General features: G+C 52.1%; 1 protein-coding gene across 1 annotated transcript in view; it reads left to right on the top strand.

The window, feature by feature from the left end:
* The window catches only part of GALNT16 (polypeptide N-acetylgalactosaminyltransferase 16), a 100,849-nt gene extending 78,642 nt beyond the window's left edge, over positions 1-22,207 (top strand). The window contains exons 7-15 of the mRNA XM_065872953.1: positions 750-837; positions 2,390-2,474; positions 2,755-2,858; positions 7,157-7,283; positions 8,758-8,850; positions 10,238-10,321; positions 15,428-15,569; positions 16,233-16,355; positions 20,021-22,207. Coding sequence (XP_065729025.1) covers positions 750-837; positions 2,390-2,474; positions 2,755-2,858; positions 7,157-7,283; positions 8,758-8,850; positions 10,238-10,321; positions 15,428-15,569; positions 16,233-16,355; positions 20,021-20,158 — 984 coding nt within the window. The 3' untranslated portion in view covers positions 20,159-22,207. The remainder of the gene's footprint in view (positions 1-749; positions 838-2,389; positions 2,475-2,754; positions 2,859-7,156; positions 7,284-8,757; positions 8,851-10,237; positions 10,322-15,427; positions 15,570-16,232; positions 16,356-20,020) is intronic.
* Positions 22,208-27,675: the final 5,468 nt, after the last annotated feature.

The following is a 27,675-nucleotide window of genomic DNA, read 5'->3' as shown; positions in this document are numbered from 1 at the left end:
CCCTCCATGGAGGGAGAAAAGAAGAGAACAGACATCCTGCTGATGGAGGGCAATTAAGTTTTGCACGTGGTATATGATAGAATCCACCACGACCACTATCCCCCCACCCCTCACCCCCAGAAAAAAAGCCTTTATTAAAGTTGGCATATTACCCACCAATGTTTTGGAGGTGGATTTGTGTCTGGGAGATGATGAAGGGAGCGTGAGTCTGACTTTGAAGCGGATGTGGCATGAGAGGAGTGCCACCCAGGTTACACAGAGCCTGCAGCGTCCCTGCCCTTAAGCTGCCGGTTGTCCAGTTGGGAAGACTCAACCTCAACATGTACAAAGATGGACGACAATTAGTAAAACAACAGTTCACACCAGCAACAGAAGATCCACATCAGGCAGCATCTGACTCACTGTCCCAGGAATTGTCTGGTCTATAACTGTGAGAGCAGTTTAAAAGAGGAAGAAGTCCTCAGCCTGCAGCAATCAGGGAGGGCTTTACTGAGGAGGTGAGATCCTGGCAGGGTTCAACAAGATGTGAGAGGAAGAGGCTGGGAGAGCGTCGTGCCCATGAGACCCAAGAGGGACCTTCCAGGAGCCTAGATGTGGTGATGCAGGACAGCTCCTGGGAGCCTAACGTGTCCTGCAGGAGGTGCTGCTGAGTGCCCAATGCCTCGAAGAGAACTTCTTCCCAGAGCAGGCAGTTGGGCCTTTATTCACAGAGTCCCTGGCCTCACGCCATCTCATGTGTCCTCTCCTAGGATCACACCCGCGTGGTGAGCCCCATCATTGATGTCATCAGTCTGGATAATTTTGCCTACCTTGCTGCATCTGCTGACCTTCGGGGAGGTGGGTCCGGCTCCCAGGGGAGGGGCTCTAGACCTGAAAGGAGGCAGGTGAGGGCAGGCAAAAGCCCTGGCTTGGTGCTCTTCTTCCCAACTGTGCCAGAGCGTCTCACGCCCCCACCCCCTTTACCTCTAGAAGACGAAAGGGGATTGTGTAGAGCCATGGGGTTGGGGACGAAGGGCCAGGGTTGGCAGTTGCAGGCTCCTGGCACAGTCAGGCACAGAGCCAAGCTAGTCTCTGATCTTTCCCTCCCCCCGAACTTGGACACATGCTTCTCAAATACTGCCAGCCCCGGGGACCGTTGCCACAAGTCCTGGTAGAATAACGTGATATGACTGCTGTCGTCTTGGGGGTGAGGAAGGGGGAGCCCTCAACTTTGCACGGCTTCCTGACCTGCACGCCTGGAAACGGTCTAGAGCTGGCCGAATATGGTAGTTATTAGCCAGATTTGGCTATTGAGCTCTTGAAATGTGACCAGTCTGAACTGAGATATGCTGTAAGAAAAAATACACACCAGGTTTTGAAGACTTAGTATGAAAGAATATAAAATAGCTCATTAATAATTTTTTGTATTGATTATGAATATGATCATCAATGATAATGATTGAAATGATGGTACTTTGGATATATTGCATTAAAAATACATTATTCAAATTAATCTCATATGTTCTTACTTTTTGACATGGCTACTGGAAAAATTTAAATTGCATGTGTGGCTTGCGTCTCCGGCTTGCATTGTATTTCTTTTGGGCAGCTCTGGTCTAGACTTTAGAACTGTGCTGTCCAATACAGTAGATAATAGCCACTTTGGGCTACGTAAATATAAATTAATTAAAATTAAGTAAAATTCAAAACTCAGCTCCTAAGTTGCCCTAGCAGCATTTCAAGTGCTCAATAACCACATGTGACTAGTGTCTACCATGTTGGACAGTGCAGATATAGGACATTTCCGTCATTGCAGCAAGTTCTATCGGGCAGGCTGCTCCAGAGAATCTGTTGCCAGGAGCTAATGCGAGAGTGGATTTCCTATTTGGGGCTCAGATTTCCAATAAATGGACACAGTTGTTAGTTAGATGTTGAGGCTGAGTGGGATTCTGAAGGGAGCCAGGCATTTCTCCTTAGGGAAATCACCTCAGGGCCTTTGCACTTGCTGTTCCCCCACCTGGAATTCCCTTTCCCTACATGTCTGCATGGATCAGTTCTTCATTCAGGTCTCTACTCAAATGTTACCTCCTCAGAGAGCCTTTCCTGGCTCCCCTTACTAGAATAGCATGGGTACCCCAACTTTCTTTTCTTTCTTTTTGATTTTTAGCACTTTTCAACCCCAACTGACATATTATCCATTTACTGATTTATCTTTGTAAGTCTTTGTCTTACCCAGTAGATTGAAACTCCATGAGGACAGGGACCTGTCTCGTTCTGAATGAAGGAATGAGTACGTGAATTGCCCAGGGCCCTCTACAAGCTGGGTTCTGATCAAGGGAGACTCTCGGGGGTGGTGGAGTGAGGGGACAAGAGCCCCCGAGCCCCATCATCACCCTAGTCTGGCCCTTAGGATTTGACTGGAGCCTGCATTTCAAGTGGGAGCAGATCCCTCTGGAGCAGAAGATTGCCCGGACAGACCCCACCAAGCCCATAAGGTCAGGACTGCTGTGGGCTCTGGAGAGACCCCTTCCTTCCCTGAGTCAGGGGCTTTGGAGGCTCCTGGGAGGGCCATTTCAGTTGCCAGGGCTCCTAGGGGTACACGATCCAAGGGCCCTGGGGAGAGAGAGGCCAGAGGCCAGCAAGCGGGCCAGATATCCGACCCCAGTGACTCTGCAAGTGGGGGATGCTAGGGCAAATGGCGTGGGCCCTGGGGCCATCTAGAGGGGTTCAGATTTTCCAGCTCACGTGTTGCCTCTTTCCTCTCCTTGCTCCCAGGACGCCTGTCATAGCTGGAGGAATCTTCGTGATTGACAAGTCTTGGTTTAACCACTTGGGAAAGTATGATGCCCAGATGGACATCTGGGGGGGAGAGAATTTTGGTAAGTTGGGAAATAACCACAATAATAATAATGGGTAACCTGGGTTGAGTGTTTTCTATATGTAAGGCCCTAAGGATGTTACACATATTGACTCCTTAAATCCTCACACTGAATCTCTGAAGTAAGTACTATTATATCTCCATTCTACTGGTAAAGAGACCGAGGCACAGAGAGGTTGAGTAATTTGTCCAGAGCCACACAGCTAGTCAACAAAGAGATTAGGTGGTCAGAGAGAACCTGTGGCCACATGGCTAGACATGTGTATGGAGGAAGCACATGGCTGCTTCCCTACAAGAAAGGCTGGGGGTGGTGTGTGCAGTAGGGGGTGGCGGTTAAACGTAAGCAATGGGGTCAGATGGCCTGGCTGCAAATCCTGGCCCTACCACCTATAAATTGTTTGGCCCTGGGCAAGTGAAAGCCTCCCTGAGCCTCAGTTTCCCCAAGAGGCTGTTGTAAGTACTAAGTGAGATGAGGGGGGTGAAGATGTTGGCAGCCATTATTATTATTATGAGGCCATAGGAACCCTTTAGCCCCACAAGGAAAGGGAAGAGCCAGTGAACCCCCAGGGTCGCTGGTGAGGTTCAGGTGAGATAAAGGCTGGGTACAGATGGAACATCTGATGTGGGTAATTTAAGGGGGGTTTATAAAAGGGCCTATTTACACGGCGTGGGCAAGTTACAGGGAACCACAAGGGCCAGGGTAGGGCTGGGCTGGTGACTGCTGGGAGGTGTAGCCACCCTCAGGTCTGAAAGACAGGGAGGGAGTGCTTCCCGGACAGTAGCTGTGGTCTTGGGGCGCCTGCAGCCAGTCCACTGTGCCAGGTAGAAGGTGTCAGGGGATAAACACCCGCCCTCACTCTCCCCCGACCTGCTGGCTGAACTTCCTCACATAGGAAGGAAGCCCAGGGGTACAGCCCACACAGGCAGCCTCCCAGATGAGGAGCGTGGTGGAGGAGGGTGGCGATCGATCCCAGGGATCCAGGAGTGGGCCAGGGTTTGTGGGGGCAGGTACCTTGAGGCTTGTGAAACACAAAGGCCTGTCCTTGCTCTGGCAGTGGACCCAGTCAGTCCTTTGCAGAGCCCTGTCCCACTGCTTCCTTTTTCATCCTGACCAGGTTTTTTGCAAAGTAAATAGGGCTGGTGGTATCTCACCCATCTGACAGATGGGCAAACTGAGGTAGACGCCGCCTTCCAGATCTCAGCTGGGAAACTCCACGTCTGACAGGTGTAGGTAGTGCCTTTACAGGAGCCACTTAAGTGTTGTGAGGTGTGATCCAAGTCAGAGTCTGTGTTTCTGGGAGGCAAGGACCAGGTCTTTCTTCCCTCTCTGACTAGGGCAGTGGGGCAGATGGGCAGTGGGGCTCCAACTCAGGACCAGCCGGAGTGGAAACAGGCGTGGGATTTTCTCCCCTTTGTAACTTAACGCTTGGAAACCGTTTCCAGGCAGGCATTCAGAGGAGTAAATTCTGGGAACTGGGGTGCAGTGACCCTTCCATTCTGACCTCCTTTTATGTATTTTGGGCCTAAGTGACCTCTTTTGTGTTCTCGATCTCAGCCTGAAGGGAGCTTTGGCAAATCCAGTTTCCTGTAAAGATTCAGAGGGCTGGGAAACTAATGGTCTCTGCTGCTTCCAGAGGCCTTTTTCTTTTCTCCTTCCTTCCTTTTTTTTTTTTTTTTTAAGGCTGGGGCCTGATGGAGAAACAAGTGAAAGATCAAATAGCTAACTTCAAACTCTGCCTGAGGCCAGGGCTCAGTGATTGGGGAATTGAAAGGTGAACCACACAGTGGTTCTAGGGAGGGTTTTGTTTCTTCGAAAAAATTCAAAGAAATTCCTAGGCTAGCCGTGGTACTCAGACGTTCAGCTGCTGGGACTAGTTTTGAGCCAGGAGACTCTCGTCACTGATGGGTTTGGGCCTTTCAGAACTGTTCATTCGGGGCTTCGCTGGTGGCGCAGTGGTTGAGAGTCCGCCTGCCGATGCAGGGGACGCGGGTTCGTGCCCCGGTCCGGGAAGATCCCACATGCCGCGGAGCGGCGGGGCCCATGAGCCATGGCCGCTGAGCCTGCGTGCCGCAAAAAAAAAAAAAAAAAGAACTGTTCATTTGTGGAAGGAAGGGAGATGCCCTAAACCCAGACTCGTTCCTGTTTCCCCTGAGAGAGCCAAACGCCAGAACCCAGAGGCCACCTTGAGTGAGGGTGGCAAATGTGAAAACCTTGGGATTCTCATTAGGGATCCTTTTAAAAGGTAGTCAGATCATGTTACTCAGCTGCTCAAGACCCTGCAAGGGCTCCCGCATCACTCAGAGCAAAACCCGGAAGTCCTTACACCATCTGCCCTTCCCCCACAAGCACACACCGCCAGCTCCGCCCTCAGCCCCTCCTGACCTCCACGCACCTCGCTCCTCTCCTGCCTGCTGTGCTCTTACCTCTATAGCTCTGTGCCCTTGCTTGTCCCTCTGCCCGGAACGCTCACCCCTAAGAGTCACGTGCCTCTTCCTCACCTCCTTCAGCCTCGGCTCAAATGTCCCCCCCGCCACCCCGCTCATCGAGAACATCCCTAATCAGCCTCATTAAAACTGCAGCCTCACCCCCAACTCCACTCACCTGCTTCAGTCTCCTACCTGCTTCGCAGAGGAAGTATTCTACTCATTTTCTTGTCTACTTGTATTTTGGTTTCTTCTTTTACTGAGTTCCTGCCTCCCCCCACTAGAGTGTAAGGGATTCTACAACGGCCTCTGACAGATCATGATCTGGTTCAAACAGTGGGACTTGCTGGACAAAGTGTGAACTTTACACTGCAGTTCTGCACCTGAGCATGGAGTGACCTTGGAGAGGTCATTTAACGTCTTTGAGCTTCACAGTCCTTATCAAAAACATGGGGATCATAACACCCCATGCCACATGGTAGCTGTGAGAATTAGATATCAGCCATAAAGAGCACGGAGTGAGTGCTCAGTAAATGGACGATGGTTACCGCTTTTGTTGTTGCCACTGTTGTTTTTTTTTTTGGCTGCGCCATGCAGCTTGTGGGATCTTAGTTTCCTGACCAGGGATCGAACCTGCCCGTGCCCTTGGCAGTGAAAGCGCAGCGTCCTAACCACCGGACCACCAGGGAATTCCCTGTCATTGCCATTGTTGATAAAAATGACAATAAGTAATAGTAATGTGGACAATATGGACTATGTGGGATGAAATGACCTAAATAACATAACAAAGTTAATCTGGAAGAAATGGTACCAGAATGCAGATCTCCTGTCCCCAGTTCTAAATCTCAGTTGCCGAACCAGCTGCAGGGCTCTGACCAGGAGAAGGGACAGAGGCCTGGCAGTTTGCAGGCAGACCTAGGGAAGCCCATTAACGTAGCCAACCCTGGGTGCGGGTCCAGATATGCCTAACGTCCAGTCGTGGACCACACTGGGAAGTCACTGGGTGCACATAGGCTGGCCAGGAGGTAGGCCTTAGCCCTGCCGCCTCCGCCCCCCACTCTGCTAGTCCCTGGGAGGTCCCTGAGCAGTCGCTCCAGATGAGAGCCCCCAGACCTGGCCAGGGACCACAAGTGTCCTTACCAGCCACCTGGGGAGTAGGAAGAGGAACCAAGGCTGGAACTCATGAAAAAAAATGGTCTTTCCGTTTGTTTTTTTTTAATTAAAAACAAAAAAACAAGGGCTATGGATTTTCTGGGACAGGAGGGAGGTGTTTTAATGTCAAAGGGTATCCAACTTCAGGGTTAAAATGAAAGAAAGTAGAAAATCAGAAGAGGTTCAGCCAACTGCCGAGGTGGGTCCTTGCCGGAAGTGAGGATTGTTGAGTGGAAAACAGAGTAGGCAGCTTGTGACGTCCCCTTCTGGGGGGCAGGATGGCCACTGCTCGCCTCTCCCAGCGCTACTAGGGACCACAGTCATCTGTGAAGGCTCGTTCAGCATCACACCCCCACCAAAAGGAAGTATGTCTCATTAGGGCCACTGGTAGCTGTAAATGGAGACCCCCCGGGGCCGTGAGGGAGGTCTGGGCCAGCCAGAAAGATGCCAGCAGGTATGTGTGTGTGGAGGGTATGTGTGTGTGGGATGGGTGTGAGGAGGGTGTGTGTGTGTGGGATGTGTGCGTGCACACGCATGGAGGAAGCAGTCAGGAACACATGCAAGGAGTGGGTGCACCCCGTGTAAACAGGCCCAGGAGCTCTGACACCAGCATATGCCTCCAAGGAGACACCAAAGGCAAGGGAAGCCAGCTCCTTCCCACCTTCACTCCGTGGGGACTTGCCGAGTGGCTCCTTCCCGTCCTGATGGCTGCCGTCTCTGCAGAGCTCTCCTTCCGGGTGTGGATGTGCGGTGGGAGCTTGGAGATCGTGCCCTGCAGCCGGGTGGGCCACGTCTTCAGGAAACGGCACCCCTACAACTTTCCTGAGGGCAACGCCCTCACCTACATCAGGTGGGTCACAGTGCAAAGAGCACCGCGCTAAGAGCTAGGACACCTAGACCCCAGCCCTGTCAGTTACCCAAGGGACTGTGTGTAGCTACCCCACCTTTCTGGGCCTCGGTTTCCCCATTTGTCCCCCATTCTGGGATCCCAGTACTTTCAGGCTGGAAGGAGGAAGCTGGGAGAGTCTCCACCAGGCCTCGCTTGTTTTGACTGTCCTTGTCCATGAGGGTCTTGGAAAACCAGCCAAATGACCAACTGGAAGCTGCCCTCCACTCACTGGGTCCCAAGTACTGGTCATAGACGCCATGTCCTGACCCTGACTTGGTCAGCGTCTGCCCATCCGTGTCCCCAGCCACAGCGTGCACTTCATCTTGAGGGGCAGTGGGCAGGGTCCTAGAAGACCACCCCCATCACCCACCCCCCTGATGCTGGTGGCAAGGGGAGAGTGGGCGGAGCGTCATGAACACTCCTTCCCAAGGATGAGTCTTCATCTTCTAAGGCTCCCTTCTTGCCAGCGGTGGCTCCCCAGGTCTAGCTCATCAAATGGCCTGTCTTTTTGTTTTGCTTCCCCTTATCCCATTTTAGTTTTTATACTTGTAAAAGTGATACATGTTTATTGTAAAAATTCAAACTATATCATATATATATTATATATATGTACATATAGTATATTATACATTATAATTTTTACTCTTCATATCACACAGAGAGAAAAAAGTGAAAGTCCCTTTCACCCAGTCTTACTATCTACTTGTCTCTCCAAAAGTAACTACTGCTAATAGATTTCTAGCCTATCATTTCAGGTCTTTTAATTTATTTTCATATATATCTATATATATAGTTTCTGTATAGAGATGCATGTGTTTGTGGGGTGTTTTTTTTTACATTTTTTTAACTTTTTATTTTATATTGGAGTATAGTTGATTAACAATGTTGTGTTAGTTTCGGGTGTACAGCAAAGTGATTCAGTTATACATATACATGTGTCTATTCTTTTTGTGTTTTTTATATAAATGGGGTCGCACTGCATGATTTTTCTGCAGCATGCTTTTCTGCCACTCCACACTAAATTGTAGACGTCCTTCAGCGTCAGTATGTACTAACCTTGATGTTCTTTTTTGAGGCTACCTAGTACTCCATCATGTGGACGTAGTTCATTATTCTCCTATTGATGGGCATTTAGGTTGTCACGAATGTTTTATGACACAAGTATTCTTGTACATGTCCCTTTGCCCACATGCTGGTATTTTGGTAGAACAGGTTCCTCAAAGTGGAGTGTCAAAGAGTATCCATACCCACAGAGCTGATGGATGCTGACAGATTGTCCTCCAAAAAGACTGTTCTCATTGATACCACCCCAATCAGCATTCTTTCGCGTGCACTCCTGTCTCCGCACCCTGTACTTCACAGAGCTGATCTTGAGCCCAACCCTAACTCTGTCACTGCCCTGGTGACCTTATTTTGCTCCTTCCTACCCTTTTAGGAATACCAAGCGCACTGCAGAGGTGTGGATGGATGAATACAAGCAGTATTACTACGAGGCCCGGCCCTCGGCCATAGGGAAGGCCTTCGGCAGGTGAGCCCCTCTCCCAGCCCCCCTTGGCCTTCCTCCACAACCTTAGCAAAATACAAAATTGTGTGTACACCAGGGAAGCGCTCAGGGTCTCCTTAGCACCTGAGCTGCCCCAGGCCGCTGGGCTCTTCCGGGCCTGTAGGGTATATGACGCAGAGACAAGGTTCTGGTCCTTGAGGAGGATGCAGCCTCATAGGGAGAAATAACCAGGGAGGGCTCGCTTATGAGAGCACTGCCGGTCCACAAGCTGCCTGCAGGACGGACATCTGTGGAAGTGCTTAAGGATGGCTCTCTGTAGAAAACACTCGGGGGTTTGACTCCACCCCTTGCTGTTCAAAATCTGACAGTGACCTGTTGGCTTATTTTTCTGCCCTGGACTGTTATGACTACAGTCTAGTTAAGCATTTTCAAAATGTGGATTAATTGTGAAATCAATTTAGAGAGTCGTGACCAGTTTTTTTTTTTTAAATGATAGAGAACTAGAATATTACAGATTGGTATGGAACAGAACAGAAAATAACAGTTGATTGCAGTTATGGATAGATATTGTTTTGTGAAAATTCTTATTTTGGTTGTATGTTTGTAGCCATATATGCCCATGGGTATACTTGGTCACAATGTATTTATTTCTTACTTAATGCTGTGGTCAGATATGTTTGAAAACATTATTAGCGATCATCAATGAATCTCCCTCTATTTGTTTGTATCTATCCCTTGTTAAAAAAAAAAAGAAGTTATGTCACTATTTCTTTTAGTGGGGAAGTAACATGTGCTGAGGACCTACCCTGTGCTAGGCACTTATGTCCCCTTTATTCATTTGATTCTCACAAAAACCTTTGGAGGTAGATGGTTGTGTCCCCACTTTCCTGAGAACAAACAGGCTCAGAGAGGCGGTGAGGGTCATCTGTCAGTGGCCATTATGGTCAGTGGAGCTGAGGAAGGTGTCCATGGACACATCAGATGGTTTTTATCCGCCAACTTTATGGAAAGATGTTTAAAGCGTGGTTTTCTTGTTGGTAGACACTTTCTGCTCAGCTGGAATGCAGGAAAGGAAAACTTCTAGTTCATTAAGGCTCTGCTCTCTCTGTGAAAATAAGGACCAGATAGTGGTATCCTCACTCGAGGTCTCAAGGAGTAAGAAGCCGAGATTAAAGCCCGGCCCCCGTGGGCTGGGCAGATCCTGAAAAGTGAGCAGGAATTTGAGGAGAGAAATAAGGCGTGGCCAGGAACCCTGGGAGGAGCTTGCAGGTCAGAGAATGACTTAAGGCAGGGACCAAGGCTGGAAGGCAGCCTTGGACAGCTCCTGGCCCTAGCTCCCTGGGGTAGGTGGAAAGAGGGGGCCAGCCTCCCGGGCCTTCTCACGCCCACTGAGCATTGCCTTTTCCTCCAGCGTGGCCACGCGGATCGAGCAGAGGAAGAAGATGAACTGCAAGTCCTTCCGCTGGTACCTGGATAACGTCTACCCAGAGCTCACGTGAGTGCAGCCCTCAGCTCGTGCATCTGGCCTGGGTGGGGGCCGGCAGCTTGGGGACCCTTCACCCTGATCTCTCCCCAGCCCAGGCAATCTGGCTCTTTCTAGCTGTCAGTGTTTGTTGTCATGCGAAGGGTCTGGAGGAACCGGGAGGAGGTCACCAGGAGTTAAGAGTGAGGTGTGGTAGGAACCAAAGTTTAACAGACCGGGCCTTAGAGCTAGAAATGGGCATTGTCCCCTTAGGACAACAACAGTGCATTATGCAGCAAAGGCTGCAGAAACACTCATTTCCTTTGACTCTCCTCTCTTCCTTCTGGGAGTTTATCCTAAGGAAATAAAGCAACCAAAGCAAAAAAACCTGTTGACAAATAAATGTCCGCTGTAGGCTTCTCTGCTGTGAAAAAATTGAGAAAAAACTAATGATAGGGGCTGGGTTTAGTGAAGCATGATACGTCGATCTAAACAAATATGTGTCAATTAATGTTATAATCATAAACCGTGAAAAAACATGGGGAAATGTTTGCTCCAGCAAATGAGGAAGCAGCATGCAGATGGTGTATGTGTGTGGGTGACAGGACGGTGGGCAGTAGCTGTAGTGACAGGGGTAGGGAGGGCAGAGCTGATTCTTTTTTTCCTCATTTCAAAATCCTTCTCAGCATCCTGGCTACATCATTCCTCACCTCCTCCAGGTCTTGACTCAGCTGTCCCCGCTGCATGAGGCTCCCCCAAACTCTGCACTGGCCGGCTGCACCTTCCCCAGCGTTCCCTGCTTATTTTCCTCTGTCACCCTTATTGTCATTCAGCATATATGTGGCCAGTTAATTTTACTGTCATCTCCCAACACTTGACGGGAAGCTTCGTGAGGGTAGAGGTGTTTATCTGTTTTGTTCACTGCCTTATCTCCAGCCCCTAGAACAGTGCCTGGCACAAAATGGGCACTCGATAAATATTTTTAACTGAACACATTGCAGAGTCAATAAGCATCAGTAATAACTTTGAAATTAGCATCGTCTCTTCTGGAAATGTCACCTCGGGGAGCGGGTTATTCCACTGCTGTCTCCCGAGGATGCTATCATGGCTTTCCAGAACACTCCACCTCTCAGAGCCTGCAGATCCTCCAAGGAGGCAAACTTTGTCCTTCAAGGGCAGATTTGATTTTTGGAAAACAGCCGTAGTTAAGTTGTAGCCAAGTCCAGTGAGTAAGCTGGTTGCTTAACCCAGATAATACAATCCTGGGTCCCAAATACAGGGTGACAAGACTGAAACAAGTAACAAGGATAAACTGACTCTGCAAGCAATGCTCAAGGAATTCCAGAAGAGTCTGAGCAGCGGCCGCATCCTTGGAAAAAGTTGGCAGCTGGATAACCCCAGCTCCCCAGATGATGGCTGTGCATGGAAGAACATTTCTTTACAAACTTGTAATAAATGAACAGCTTCCTCAAGTGGCCACTTTTGAGGAGACGGTTTCATTCAGACATGTCATTTCTGAGGGAAAAAAGCATAGTCTTTCTTTATGTTCTGTCAGAGTTCATGCTATCTGGTTGGAGTCATGGACTCCAGGCCTCAGACAGGAGCTGGGGAGCTGGGGGAAGAGTTGCGAGGATCGGGGATGTGTCTCTCCTCCCCACACCCCAGTCCCCATGCAATCCCTTGAGGACCAAGAGGAAGAAGTAGTTTATAACTACCATAAGTCTGGATCTATCACAAAGACAGGAGAGTGGATGAAACCAGCCGTGTGATATGAGGAGCATAAGTCATCTTCCGTTTGTTTTGTCACTGTGTGGACGTTTAAAAATGACTTTTTGTTGTTAAGGTAGAAATTGCAGCTCATTCCTATCCAGTTTACTCATCCTCGGTCTGTTCCTTCACGTTCTGCCTCATTTCTCAGGGCGAGGGGCCCGGAGTGGATCAGGTTGTTAATTAGAAAGGAGATCTATAGGCCCAAATGATACCATGTTCCTCCAAACAGGATCCTAATAGTTGGGCCACACTTGCAGATGGTCAGTGGAGAAACTTAGGAGGCTGAACGGAGAGGCCTTTGCTTTCCTAGGCCTGCCTGCAGTACTGCTTTTCCAGATCAGAGTTCTGTGGCTAGCCTCAGCAATTGCTAATGTATTACTTTTATTAGGATGTTCAGGAACAGTTGGGCAGGCTGTGCATTGCACAAGCACACCATATTTGAAGGGTGCTGGTCACACAGTATTGTACATTTATTACTACCATTCCTGGCAAATGACAGTAAAAGTCTTCTAACAAAAGACTTTTTTGTCTTTTTTTTCATAATGTAGGAAAATCATCTATATTATGATGATTTTCTAACAGATGGAAGTAAAGTGTCTCAAGAAAGGGATGCCTATTGCTGTTTCCACAAAGGCATCATAAGGGCTAATGGCAGCCCAGCTTCGAGGTGGTCCACAGAGAGGAAAGCAGATGCAGACTTAAGAGGGCTACCAACAAATAGGACGGCTTAGCCTGGCTCTGCCAGAGAGCAGAGGAAGGGTGGTGATGGCCATCCCAGCTGCTGCAGGGCTGCTACCACTCAGACACCTCAGGAGCTGCATCTGGTCTCAAGATTGCTGCCCAAGCCCCGGGTTTCCTGCATAAGCATCAGTGGGCAGGCCTTTGTTGTCAGTGACATTGCCACACTTGGACAGTACACACCTCACCTCTGAAAACTGATCACCTTGCACATTTTCCTAAGCAACAGCGGGTAGGGAGGGGAAGAGAAGAGAAGGGTCTGAAACAACCTTGGCTTCTCAAAGAGGCTCCCGCAGGACCTTGTCTCTGTATAGAGGGGAAGTATAACACGTTGCCCCTGGATGAAGCAGAGGGGGTGGAGCTTTTGCCTCCCAACAGCCTTGCACCTAGCAGGTTGCAAACTTACATCCTACAGTGATCAGACAATGTCAATAAGTCAAGTGGGTGGGGATGACTGTAGGGAGTGGAGGGGACTGTGGCAAACTGAAATGCACAAGCTCCACCCATGAGGGGGCAGCTGCTGCTCATGACAGTGTGTTAGTGCCGTGCTGGAATGCAAGTTCGGTGTGGCAGCCTGACCTTGCTATGTTTTCCAAAGAAGCTGGATTTTTGGTGTGATGCATTGGGAGATTGGGATTGACATATATACACTAATATGTATAAAATGGGTAACTAACTAATAAGAACCTGCTGTATAAAAAAATAAAATTCAAAAAAAAAATTCTAAAGTTCAAAAAAAAAAAAAAGAAGCTGGATTTTTCTGTGTAAACTTGAAATCTTAAAATACGGCCAACTAATTAAAAGCACCAGTAATCACCCTGTGCAGGTCAGAAAAAACCTGTCCAGGGCCAGATTCAGCTTAGGGGCCAGCAGTTTGCAGCCTCTGTTCTAAAACTGCACGACCTCTCACAAGGGGGTGTGGGGTTCTGAAGGGGCACTGCTACCAGTAGTGTGGAGGGAAAGTGAAGGGCTCTCCTTGAGGCTCTGTGAGAGCGGGTAGGTTCTGGGAATCCGGGGGCTTCCAACCAGCCCTGAGGAAGGAAGACCTGGTTTGCTCGAGGTCCTGCAGGATGTCCACATGAGACAAGAGAGTGCCGGAAATGTTCTGATCCATGCGCCCCGCCCAGGTTCTCTTCCTGACAGAGGTAACAGAGGCAGATAGGATTAGCATGTGGTCAGACTCTAAGCCCTCCTGGTTCCCCATCACGCCCTGTGGGTCCGTAAGCCAAGTGCATGTATAACCTTCTAAACCCAGGAATACCAGCCCACATCAGCTGGGGCCAGCATCCCCCTTAGGTTTATTACCCACAGGGTAAGACAGTGTGTTTTATATCTGTGTGTGTGTGTGTGTTTAAGCATATTTTTCCTGTGCATACACAATGTTTTAATAATACACTATTTTGGGGCTTCCCTGGTGGCGCAGTGGTTGAGAGTCTGCCTGCCGATGCAGGGGACACGGGTTTGTGCCCCGGTCCGGGAAGATCCCACATGCCGCGGAGCGGCTGGGCCCGTGAGCCATGGCCGCTGAGCCTGCGCGTCCGGAGCCTGCGCGTCCGGAGCCTGTGCTCCGCAACGGAAGAGGCCACAACAGTGAGAGGCCCGCGTACCGCAAAAAAAAAAAAAAAAAAAAAAAAAAAAATAATACACTATTTTGAAACATGCCCCTTTTACTTAACTGTATGTTTTGAACACTTTCCCACATTACCAGAGTCATTTTTAATGGCTAAAGGTTTTTTCCATCCTACAGATGAATCAGAATTTACTTAGCCCATCCCCTATTGTTGGATATCTAGGAATTTCCAATGTTTTCAGTATAAGCAGTCACTCTGAATGAATATCTTTTAAACTAAATCTCTACACACATATCTAACTATTGCCCTAGGATACTAAGTTACTGGAAGTGGGACAAAGGTGTGCACATTTTTAAGGCTTTTGATAAGTAATACCATACTGCCCTCCAGAAAAGGTGGTCAGTTTATGTTCTCACCCAATCCCACAGCTATTGCCAATACTAGGTGGTGATATTTAAAAATATATATCTGTGTATATATATATATGTATATGTGTATATATATACATAGATATACACACATACTCTTAAATATATAAATGTTTTATGTATGTAAATAAATTATACACACACATACACACATATATATATATATACACATATGGTAAACAAACAGTGGTACCTCTCTAATATGTATTTCTTTAATCGTTGGTGAGATTGAACACATTTTCATATTTGTGTATTTTACATTTGCCTCTTCAAAGTGACCCCTTCCCTGTCATTTCGAGATTGTTTATTGAGCCCACATTTGGGCCTCAGCCTCTCCCCAGCCTGTCCTCTTTCTGGGCTGGGGAGCCCTGGTTTCTGGTTTGAACCCTCTCAGGCCTGGCCTCCAGGGCAGGCCCTGGGGCTCCCGGAGCTGCCCAGAACCCAGTAGGGCGAGGCCCAGTCTTCCCAGAGGCACCCCTGCTCACCTCCCTCTGCTGCCAGGCCTGCTCCCCGGCTCCCCTCCCCACGGACACCTGGGTGCCCCGAGAGCTGGCAGGGCGCTACCCTCTGGGTAAGTGTGGGTAAGCCTGGGGAGGGCAGAGGACAAGCCTGACCGCTGCCTTTTCTCTCAGCGTCCCCGTGAAGGAAGTGCTCCCCGGCATCATTAAGCAGGGGGCTAATTGCTTAGAATCCCAGGGACAGGACACGGCTGGTAACTTCCTGCTCAGCATGGGGACCTGCAGAGGGTCTGCCAAGAGCCCGCCGGCGGCTCAGGTAGGTGGCTTAGGGCCCCCAGGTCAGGTCCGGGCATGGGTGGGGGCCTCCCTCTGCCCGTTCTCATCTTCCCTCTGCCTACACCTTCCACAAACGCACTTTCCCAAGGACCCTGCAAGCTGTCCCCTCCCACTCTGCTCCTTGGATCTGCTCCCACCATACTCGGTCGCCTTTGTAGCCTGTCACACAGTCGCCCTATGGGCACCACCTGCTTTCTCCTTGCAGAGGGAGAAATGCTGCCCAAACAGAGTCCAGTTCTCTCCTGGGATGCAGCTGTGGTCCGCCTGTATATACAGGGCATCCAGGACTCCTGTGTACACATGCGCGCAACATGAGTGTTGATGTGCCGTGTTGAACTAGAGCAGGTCATGGAGACCCCGGGACAGACATGCTCCCATGTCCTGTCTTCCTCCCCATCCCCTGAGCATCCCTTCATACGTCCTCTGGCCAGTTCCAGCTAAGCTCCCCCACCCCAATATTTTATTATGAAAAATTTCAAACAGAGAAAAGTTGAAAGAACTGTACAGTGATTACCCATACACCCATCCCTAGTATTTGTAGAAAATTTTACCAAAATACACAGTGTATTTGCTCTATGTACCATCTATCCATCCATCCATTGCTGTACTTGTGGACTTGGCCTTTCTGCTCCCTGTCTTGCAGGCATGGCTGTTCAGTGACCACCTCATCCAGCAGCAGGGGAAGTGCCTGGCTGCCACTTCCACCTCCATCTCCCCCGGGTCCCTGGTCGTACTGCAGGCGTGCAACCCGAGAGAAGGCAGGCAGGTAAGCCTTCTCGCCCATGGGCACGGGATGGCGGCAGCCCCGGGGAACACAGTGCGGGTTTGACATACAGACTCAAATAAGCCCTCCAGAGTGAGGATTTGGGGGACCTAAGCCAGTATCCAGGTCAAGTCTATTGTTTTCCTCATGAGGAAGTACGGTAAGTAGTTGTTAAATGTCCATCCTGCATCCAGTGGCTCCTTGCGGGCAGGGACTATTTATCTTGTCAACACTGTATCCCTAACCCCTGACGACCAGCACAGCCAAAATAAATGTGAGCTTTTACTGGGAACCCGTGCTAGGAGTTTTACATAGGTCATCTCATCTAATTCTCCCAGCAACCCAGCAACGTGGGCCCTAGTACTAACCCCATTTTAGAGGTGAGAAAACTGAGGCTCACTGAATTTAAGAAACGTATCAGATCACATAGTTGGGAAGGGGTGGAACTGAGGTTCAAACCCAGGTCAGCATGACTCCTAAGCCCACAGTCTTGCCCCAGCACATAGTAGGTGCTCAGTAAGTATTTCTTGACTGCTAGCTGATTGGGGAAACAGATCCAGCAACAGTGTTTTCCAAGCTGGCACGCTGGCCTCACGTGAGCACTGCCTTTTCCATTTGCCAAACACTCTCACGTGCCCTATTTTTATTAATCCTGGGAGACACAGGTCAGACCTGCCTGTTGAGGAAGAATCGGATGCTCAGGGCACACAGCAGCCAGTGACAGTCAGCCCCACTCCATTCCTGGCTGGGAGGGCTGCCCCTCTGCCCAGGAATGGACACAGAGGCCAGAGCTCTGGTCCAGTCCTTCTTCTGCCCCCACACCTTCTTGTAGCTCCCCCTGTTCCTGACCCTGGCCAGCCTGCAGGGCAGTGCGAGGGGCAGAAGAGTGTCTGGCGTTTTGATTCAGCCACGGGCTTTCCTCCCACCCCTGTGCTGTTGCCTGGGTCGGCTCTTTCTTTAGGGATGACCGGCAGTTTGCTATTTTATTCTGGAAAAGCAGCCGGATCCTTCCTCTCCCTTCAGCCTGTGTGTGTGTGTGTGTGTGTGTGTGTGTGTGTGTGTGTGTGTGTGTGTGTGCGCGCGCACGCGCGCGCATGTGGGAGGGAGGGAGAGAGAGCTCTGAAGCACTTCCTGGTTGGGACGCTGCAGCTCGTCCTGCCTGCCCCCTCTGCCTGCCCTGCAGTTAGGTGGGTCCCCAGGCTCCCCTTTACCTGGAGCACCGGCCTCTCTGAGGGTCAGGCCTTGAGCCCACTCCCAACCCCATCCTTGCTGAGGCCAAAGTCAGGGAAGTAGATCCTAGGGCAGCCACCACTCAAATACTTCTCTGGAGCTGAAGCATCCATTTTCTCCTTCACACTGACCCAGAGCTCCGAGAAATCTCCTTTGGCCCCATTCCTTCTGCCCCTGCAAATCCTGCAGGGGCCCCAACAGCTGAGCCCTCTCTTCCAGGAGGACAGGGTGAGCAGCTCTCCCACTGACGGTGCCTTCTCAAATCTAGGCCTCCCTTCCTGGTCCCCCTTTGGCCCCGTTTCTGAGGCCACCTGGGTATCAGTTATGGGAGAGATACACGTGCATAGAGCTGCTGGGATGGTGTCAGCAGGTCCTAGCTCCGTCACCCCTCCTCACCTCTCTGAGCCTCAGTCTCCTCACTTATAAAATGAGGGGCTCCCTCCCTGTCTGCCTTATAAGAACCAAGAACCAAGACTGGCGATGGGAGAGCACTGTGAGGTGACATTGTTTCCCTGGCAAGGCCAGAACACAATGGCCAGGAGAGTCAGGGAGACCCCGAGACCGTGCCTGATGGCACAGGTAAGAAGTGAGAATCCCATGATTTGCAGAGCACTTCCTCATGACTGGGTGATTCATTCATTCACCCATGCATTCATTCTTCATAAAACAAAACTGCATTGGGTGCCTACCTTATGTCAAGGAGGGTGCAGATCACATTGGCCATAAGGATGAAAGAAGGGTGTGGCCCAGCAATGCCCAGATGGGGTGTGTGGCCAACCCTTCCCAGGAGGTCAGAGACTGGAAGAGCACAAGCCAGTAGGATGCTGTGACTTCCAGAGGGACCAAAGGCCCTATCCTGCCCACTGCCCAGGACCTTTAAGCCAGGGAGCCCTCTCTGCTGGGACCACATGGGCCAGAGAGACTGGTTCTCAGCCCCACATTCCTAAAGGGAATCTGGGCTCTGCAGCACGCCCCCTCGCTGCCTTCCACCCTGTTGGCACCTCCCAGTTGGGTCCCTTCTCTGGCCGCCCCATGTTCCCCTGCCGCCCCAGCCCTGGCCCTGCAGCTGGTGCTGCTCATCTCCCTCCTCCCAGTTGCTCCAGTGAGAACAGGGCCCCTCCCCCTCAGAGCCCTGCGGCTCCAGCGTTACCCACTTCTTCGGAGGACAGAGGACGAGGTAGATATAGGAAGAGGGGCTATGGATGCAAGGGAGGGAAATAGGAGAGAAACCAGAAATAGACCTGTCTCCCTGTACTTTTCCCTGAGCCTCGAAACCTGGGTCTCAGCCGCTCATCCCTTCTCCAAACCACACTCCATCCTCCATCCAGCCACTTCCAAAATGGTCTACAGGAACAACTCTTGTCCCCCTTGTCAAGCTTGGGGCAGGGGAGGCACCAGGAGGTGAAGGCACTGCCTCGGGAGCCCCTTCATGACTCTGATAGGGGGAACTCAAGTGCCCTCACCCTCCCATCACTCTTTTTTTTTTTTTTTTTTTTTATTTATTTATTTATTTATTTATTTATTTATGGCTGTGTTGGGTCCTCGTTTCTGTGTGAGGGCCTTCTCTAGTTGCGGCAAGCGGGGGCCACTCTTCATCGCGGTGCGCGGGCCTCTCACTATTGCGGCCTCTCTTGTTGCAGAGCACAGGCTCCAGACGCGCAGGCTCAGTAGTTATGGCTCACGGGCCTAGCTGCTCCGTGGCATGTGGGATCTTCCCAGACTGGGTCTCGAACCCATGACCCCTGCATTGGCAGGCAGATTCTCAACCACTGCGCCACCAGGGAAGCCCTCCCATCACTCTTAATCTCTGCAGGGACGGCGACCAGTTCCCATTAAAGTGTGTAGGTAACCGGCTGCACAGCTGCAGGCAGAAGCTTAGAGCTGCAGGAAGAAGAAATCTTGTTTGAAGGAGTAAAAGATTCACCTAGTCCAGGACTCAAACTCAAGGGCCTACAGAGTGCAAGTGGGGAAGCCCTAGAGGAGAAGAGTCGGGCCCAGGTGGGACTGTGGCGAACAGGAACCAGGCTGACTAGCAGAGAGCAGGTCTTCAGCCGCAACCAACTGATGCCACCAAAGAAACCAGGCCCGTGTCTAAAGGGAAGTTGGAAATGCAGGTTTTTACTCGACGACTAAGCCAACTTTTAAATAAGTACGTGCAGGCCAGACAACATACATCTCTGGGCCAGACTCAGCCCATGGGCCTCTGAGCTAGACAGTGAGTTCTTCGTGCCAGCCTACAGAAGCCAGAGCGTTCAGGAGGAACGGGCTTCAGGCTTGCACGTGGGGTGTGGGCACCTCTTCTGTAAGGGACACACAGACCATTTAGATGGGGGCGTGTCCTAGGGCCACTTGCATACACGTGTAATGAAGGGATGAACGTTATGGTTATTATTAATCATGGTTTTCTCTTTCCCCTCCTTTCCTGCCTCTCCCCACAGAGATGGAGGAGAAAAGCCTCTTTCATCCAGCATTCAGTCAGCGGCCTCTGCCTGGAGGCCAAGACCACCCAGCTGGTGACCAGCAAGTGCCAGGCCGACGTCCCAGCCCAGCAGTGGCGGCTGTTGCCGCACACATGACCGTAGCCTGGGGCTTCCTGTACCTTTTGCATGAGACTTTGGGACCGGAAGGGGGTTAGGGTGGGGGAGTGTAAAGCGGGCCGTTTCCATCTCCTCACATTTCTGCCGGAGTCATCAGCAAACACCACTGCCACGACACACGAGTCTCCAAAGCTTGTATGGGGAGGACGCAGGGGTGATGCCCTGCTGCCCTGGCCACCACCCCGGCCTTGCCTGGGGAGAGGAGCAGGTCAGGATGCTGGACTGCTACTGGGCAGAGACTGGGCAGGAGCCCTGGCCCTTTGTTACCTCCCTTCACCCTTCCGAGGTCTGGACAGTGGTTGGGGGCCTCCCCTTGCTGGCTGGGGAGAACGAGGGCAGCAGCCCACACGGGTCCCGCTGGGCCAGGGGTCTGCCTGTGGGATCGGGCACGAGAGGAGAATGTGGGCAGTGTGGACGGGGAGCAGGCTGAAGGCAGAGGAAGGGGCAGCCTGCGGGGCAGGTGGAGAACAGCAAGAGGTGAGCAGCTCAGTGGCCTGTCCCAGGCAGCTGCTGGGTTGGGGGCGGGAGGGATAGGATCCAGGGCAAAGGATGGGTGATCTGCAGAAAGACGAGGACGGAAGAGCAGCATAGCACTGAAAAGGCTGGGTCTCTCCCCGGGGACCTAATTCCTCCCACACGTACCAGCCCCAGGGACAGTGCCTCCGGTCCTGCGCCCTGGTTCCCACGCCTCAGCAAGGGGCTGAAGGGGGATCTCCAGGGGCAGCCTCGGGACACAGTTTATTAAACAGATCCCACTTCTATGTGGATACGTGTCAGGACAAGACCTCTCCCTTGGGCCTTAAAGACCAGCGGGTGCCCTGGCTCCCTGCCCGGTCGTACCGTGTGGACCCCATAAGGACAGACACCACTGAACAGCCCCATCCTCCCTCTTAGTTTTTGACTCCTGCCTTCTCAAAAGCCCTTGCCTCTGTAAATACAGCGTTACAGGGTCGGCGGCAGGGCGGTAAGAACGGGACCTCCATTCTGGAGCATCCCTAGGTCATGGGGGCTAAGCCATCCAGGCTGGAACTTGTCCTCACCCCGCCCCACTGCAGGAGGGAGGCCCTTGGGGCTCGGCTGCTGCAGTGGCCTGGAGGCTGGCTGGAGGCGCCAGTTTGTGCAGAGCTCCCAGCTCCTTCTCACAACCACTGGGAGACTCTCCCCTCCCCCAGGGCTTGGTCTTAGAACCGCTTCTGCTGTTTCCCACGTTCCTCTTCCCCCCCGCCCCACTGGCTCAGGCAGTGTGATCTTAGGGAAAAGACTGGTGGTACCAGGAACCCTGGTGGGTCTCCCACCCAAAGCAAATCAGCCTGGAACCCCTAGAGAGTTCATGGATTCCAGAAGGCCTAGGAATGTCCTGAAATGGTCCCCCAAAGACTGCATTGTGTGCATATATGCATTTTCCTGAGGAGAGGGTCCACGGATTTCCCCAGCTTCTTACAGAGGTCCCTGATCGCCAAACGGTCTGGATTGGAGCTAGCAGTCACTGCAGCTGCCATGCCCCTCCCCCTCCCTGCTGTGCCTCAACTGCTGTGGTCCTGCTCCCTCCATGCAGCCCTTGGGGCCGTGGTGCCCACACCCACCCTGGAGGGCTCTCGGTGGTTTCCTCTCACCTCCTGGCTCTGGCTGGCGTGCTCTCAGCCGTGCTTCTGTGCCCTGGCCTGAACCCCTGCGCTCCCCAGCATGGAGCCCTTGGCCCGCAGGGCAACACTTCTCCCATCCTCTGTGTGATGTTTCATCCACCGCCATCTCCCTTGTGCGTTTCCACCCCAGTGGGTAGTGTGGACCTTTGGGGACAGGGAACGTGGGCATCTCTCAATGAATGTAAGAGGACTGCTGCTCAGAGAGCCTTTGAGAGGGCCCCCTCCTTTCCTGTGATGAAACCAGGCTCAGCACTTGTCAGCTGTCCTTTGGGACGCAGCCCTATTCTGTTTTGCCTTTCCTCTTCCTGACCAAAGCATGTGCCACTCGCTGCCCCTGAGGACCTCATTTTTATGAAGAACTCCTGGAATAAAGCCACTTCTCACATGCACACGTGCACCAGCGCCTTCCTTTCTGACTCCAGAGCCAAGGCCTTCAGTGCCACCCTCCCTCTATTCTGGAAAATTGAAACAGCATGCTCAGCTCTCACCCCTCCTGCACCTGGTAGCTTGCTCCTCGGCCCACGTGCTCCCCCATACGACCCCAGGCGCTCCTGGAAGACAGGCTGGCTGCTCTGGGGGGGAGCCATCAGGTGGGGCAGGCTGGAACCAGAGCCCAGGCTCCCAGGCACCAGCCTGGTCCCTCTGAACTGCCCTTCCTTTCCTCTGCCACGCAAGACGGCTGTGGTAAAAATGCAGGTGGGACGGTTTTCCTAGGTAGAAAGAGCAAAGTAATTCCAGAAAGAGTCCTACCAGCCTAGCCTTGTTTGATGGGGCAGCAGATGCTCTGTCTAATGTTTCCATGGAAACCAATGGAAAGCCCCCACCATGTCTGTGATCAGAAGCTGAACCTACCCAGGTAAAAATAAGCACTGCCTCGGTGCACACATGAACAGTAGTGGGCAGGCCCGCGCGCCACTAAGTCCCCCTGAACACGGCCGTTCCCACCCCCGCACGCACCTGGTCTCAGGGCTGCTCATACAGGATTCTCCAGAGCTGACCACCAGGCCTGAGGGGCCCAGAGCAAAGCCCGAGCACACAACGTGGCTGCAGAGTCTGTCTGTCCCTCTTCCTCTCAAGGAGTGTAGCACACTGCCTGCCGCCTTCTCGGGCCTCTTTCCCGGCCAGGCTGAGCCAGCTTTCCACTTGGCATCTATTTTCACTCCTAGCCTGAAGGGCTCTGGTGCTGGCTTCTCCTGAGTCCTGCTCTCTCTTGCCCTCTTCCAAGCCTACCTCTCCAGAGGCCCATTCTCTCTCTCAGCCCCAGTTTTTTCCTGGGAACTAAGACTCTTTGCCCTTAGCCAGCCCCTGGAGGAATCAGCAAAAGCCCTGGGGCCGGCAATTAACCATGGCCTTGGGCCTTACCTAACCCTAATGCGCAGAAGAGAGTCTTCCAGAGCACATGGGAAGGGGAGGGCGGGAGGGGTGTCTGCATGGGGCCAACCTCCCATATGTCAAGCGGGGAGGGGGTCCCCCGTCCCTGGGCATCTGTGACTTGCCTTCACAAAGGCTCCTCCCGGCCCCTCGGTATGGGTCTCCCCACTCACAGTTGGGAGAATATAACCCAGGCAACATCTCTGTCCTCCCGGGGGTCTGGCACCCCCAGGCCTGGGGAGGATGTCTTCCAGTGCTGAAGGGGTGTGGTCCTCTCCCACCATGGGACAGGAAAGGAAAAACCTGGAGAGGAAGGGCTGGAGTTCACAACGTCCACAACTTCGTGCCCGACAATGTTCTCAATGTCTGTGGTATTTCTGTGTGTCCCCCTTGAGAGTCTGAGTCAGTTTCCTCCAGAACGAGGGAGGGGGACCAGGGCAGCTTCTTTCATCTTAAAAGTCTTCGCTGCCAGGCCCTTAGCAAAGACCTTGAGATGGAGCAGGGTGGGCTGCTCTCTCCTGACCTGGCAACGAGTCTGTGGGCAGCCAAGCTGGATTGAGGCTCCAGAGCCATCTGGGGACAGCCCTCTGCTGTGGAACACAGCCCCACGGAGTGTGGGCAAGGGTGTAGCAGGAGTGGGGATCCGGAGACCCCATCAGCCAGGTCCATCCCGCTCTGCCACTTACTAGCTGGAAAGTCATTTCATCTCTCAGCCTTGGTTTCCTCACCTGTGCAATGGGGGTACTCATAGCTCTCGAGGGTCTTTGTGAGGACTGGCTTATTTAACTACTGCGAAGCAGCCAGCCCTTTCTAAGGGCTTAGTAAGTGTGTGTTATTGCTGTTATTAACGAGCATTTTCTGAGTGCCTGCTGCACGCCAGGCACTTTCCTAGGGGTGAGGACACAAATATAAACAAGGCAAATGTTCTAGAACTAATGTTCTAGCAGGGGAGATGGACAGATACATAGGCAACCGTAATACCAGAAGAGAAGAGCTACAGGGAAGGCGGGAGCTATGGGAGCAACACGGAGGGGGCTCTCACTGTGGCCTGGGGGCCGGGCAGTCATGATGCTTCCAGGGCAGCTGGAAATGACATTCTGGGCAATGCCTGTCTCGGGCCAGGTAAAGGGCAGGTTGGATGAGGCCTGGTGAGGCCAGCTGGCCATACTAGCCCAGCTGGAGGCTCAGCGGGCAGCTGCCGAGTGGCCTTGGCTTTCTGCCCCAGTGCATTGCAGCATGGTGGTGATGTGGACCAGGCTGGAATCATAGAATAGTTATAGAGAGAAAATACAGGAGCCATTTAAACCCAGACAGATGGGCCTTCTGCTCCTTGAGCCAGTGACCACTCCTGCAGGGCTCAGTTTTCTTAGTGTGGGGAGGGCAAAAGAAAGGTTGGGATGAGATGGCCTGGAAAATTCAGTGATTCTTATCTGGAGAGAATGAATACAAATGACCAGCAGGTGTTCAGAAAGGCTCGATTTCTTCTTGCTCCCTGGCTTGGGTTATCTCTGACCGCTCAAGCCGTCTGAAAAGCAGGCCTGTCTTTCAACAATTCTTCTTTCAAATAAGTTGTCTCTCAAGGTGCGTCCAGATAACCCGCTGGAATCACTTGAGGTGCTTGTAAGCGCGTTTGTGCCCGGGCTCCCACCCATACCTGCTGATTCCCAGTTCACCGGCGTGATGATACGTGGCTCGGCTGATACGACGCATGTTGAGTCCGCAGCGCTCTGAAGCAGGAGGGAGAGAAAGCCGCGCAGGGTAGAGTCAGGACACAGTGCACACAGGCCGGCTCCGGATTGTGTACACTAAGGACAGTGGCCCTCGACCCCACTGCGAGAAGGAGAAGCCAAGGGGGAGCTGGATGAATGTGGGGACAAGATCTGGGAGCCAGACATCAGAGCCAGACCGGCGCCCCCATGAGGAGAAATGCCCCCAGCTGGGAAACCCTCTTTCGGAGGGGAAACCAGGGCTGGCAGGAGAGTCTGGGGTTCTGGGTCCAGAACCAGGAGGGCAGAGTCTCCAGGGCCTCGTCGGGACCTCTGCCACTGTCCGGGTGGAGGCGGTTGCCAGCGCAGCAGGAGGCTGGCTGCAGCACGGGTGGCCCTTGGCCCCAGCCATCTGGGGTAGCTGCATAGCTCCGGGCTCCTCTGCTTATAGGCAAGGGCAGACCTTGCCTGGATGACTGCTCTCCAGAGCCTCTTCTCCACAGGGGTGGGAGAGTGGGGGGTTGTTGAGTTTAAGTCAGGTCACAGTAAGCAGTGGGGGGCAGCAGCTGTAGCAGCAGAGTGGTGCTGGGGGCCCTCTCCTGGGTGTGTGCGTGACCTCAGCCCTGGGCTCATGTCCTGCGGCTGTCGGGGGAGGGCAGGGGACTGACGGATGCTGGGAAGGTGAGCAGGCTCTGGGCAGCGGTTTGGGCTCCTTGTGGATACCCTTCCTGAGTCACGCAGACTCTCACACCTGTGGTATCCTCACCAAGCCCATAATGTGCTGAGCGCCGACCCCACAGAGGGCACAGAACAGGCTCGGGGGAGCCGTGTCAACCACCGACGGTCAAGGCCATCCATCCCTGGACACCAGGCAGCCAGGCCAACCTCAGCTCCCACCCTCTGTTCCTCACCCTGCAATCCAGCCAAACCGCTCTGCGTCCTGTTTCTGGAAGTTGCGGTCTGCCTTCTCTTGTCTGTACTTTTGTGTTTCTTCCACCCTCTACTTGTCATCTCCAAGGGTTGAATGCTATCCCTTTTCCAGGCAAATGCTGCTGCCATAAGGAAACCTGAAAGCATCTCTCTGGCCTGTTTCTTCCTCGTCTTGAATGTTCCTCTCCAGCTGAAGTGAGCACCTTCCTCCTTATGCCGGGAGGTGGACTTTTCTCTTTTCTGTTGGACTGCAGCTCCTTGATTACAGGACCTATGTCTGCTCCAGCTTCATACAGCACTTCCCAGCACAGCACAATACAGCTGCAGCACAGAGCCCAGTTCTCAGACTCACCCGTAAGTGTTGGCTTGTCGACTCTAGCTGCATTTCATCGGTTGGTTGGTTTTTGCTTTGAGTGATAAGGCGTTTTTGCGTTTAGGAATCAGTACACTGCATTCAGAAAGCACCCAATCTCTATTTGTTCATTTTCCCTCTCACTTGTCTTTAAAAGCTTAGGATCTTCAAAACTCCACCCTTCCTACTTATTAGTTGTCTCTGAGCCCTCAACAACAACGCACTGGTGGATTAATGGATTGAGCATTTCCTGGGATCCCAGAACTGAAGAGGGCTACCATGTGCCTTATCTCATTTGGTGTCCACACCCCCATGAGGCAGGTTCTGGTGTGCCCACCTTAGGGATGAGGGAGTGGCGACTCTGTCAGGAGAAGAAACTTGCCCAAGGACAAACAGCAAGGTGTAAACTCAGTCCCACAGAGGTGCAGGTGAGTGGTTCTTCCCACAGACCAGCAGCCTCAGCATCGTGTGGGCACTTACTAGAAATACAAACTCTTGAACTCCACCCAGACCTATTGAATCAACGCTGGTGGTGGCGTTCAGCCACCTGAGTTTAACAAGCCCCCAGGGGATTCTGATGCACCCTCAAGTTTGAGAGCCACTCACTGGTTTGGTGACTGAGATGGGTCCTGGTCTCCTACTGGAGGGCGTGGGTCATCACCTGGCACAGAGGGCTCAGAGAGCTGACGCTGCGTGTGGCAGACCTGGCCTCTGCTAAGTAGGCTGCCAGATATCTCCGGGGCAGAGGGTGGGTGGGCAGGGGGCTTGGCCAAGGTTTGCTGCTAAGCCAGATGTCACATGCCAACTTCGCTTTGTGTGATTTCTGAGTTTCTTCCCCAATACCAGCCACAGATGGCTGACTTGGTTATAGAAGAGTTTCCACCCCAGAAGATTCATGAATCAAGGAATCAGTGCTGCACCTCCCAAGCCCACAGGATGGGCATACATTTTGCCATGAGTTATATGACTAGGTCCTTTTTATGGGTCATCCAACTGATGACATTCATAGCCAGTACTATCACTTATCCACCAGCCACTGACAGTCACACACTTCAACTTCTTTAATCCTAACAACAACTCTATCAGGTAGGTGTTTTATCATCACCCCGTTTACAAAGTAGGACATTGAAGCCCAGAGAGGTTAACACACCTGCCCAAGATTACCCAGCTAAGCTGGAGGTAGAGCCAGAATTTGAACTCATGAGGTCTGACCCAGGGTCCAAGCTCCTTACTGCCCTTCATTGCCTTTCATATATTAGTTCATACCCTCTTACTAACTCTGACACACTTCTGTATTGTTATTTCCCCATCTTGCACTTAAGGAAACTGAGGCCCTGTGCAAAGCTCTCAGTCTTATTCCAGGGCCCAAGGTTTGTCCCCCTACACCCCAGTTCCTTCCATGGCTGATTCCTAGAAGCCTGAGCGGTAGGGTGGGCCAGGATCGGCTCTACTATCATCTTCTACAGATGTAGAAACAGGCTGAGAGGCTGAGAC

Source organism: Phocoena phocoena, chromosome 2 (genome assembly GCF_963924675.1).
Source record: "Phocoena phocoena chromosome 2, mPhoPho1.1, whole genome shotgun sequence".
In the NCBI taxonomy this organism is placed as follows: Eukaryota; Metazoa; Chordata; class Mammalia; order Artiodactyla; family Phocoenidae; genus Phocoena; species Phocoena phocoena.
This window is presented reverse-complemented; position numbering and strand designations above follow the sequence as displayed.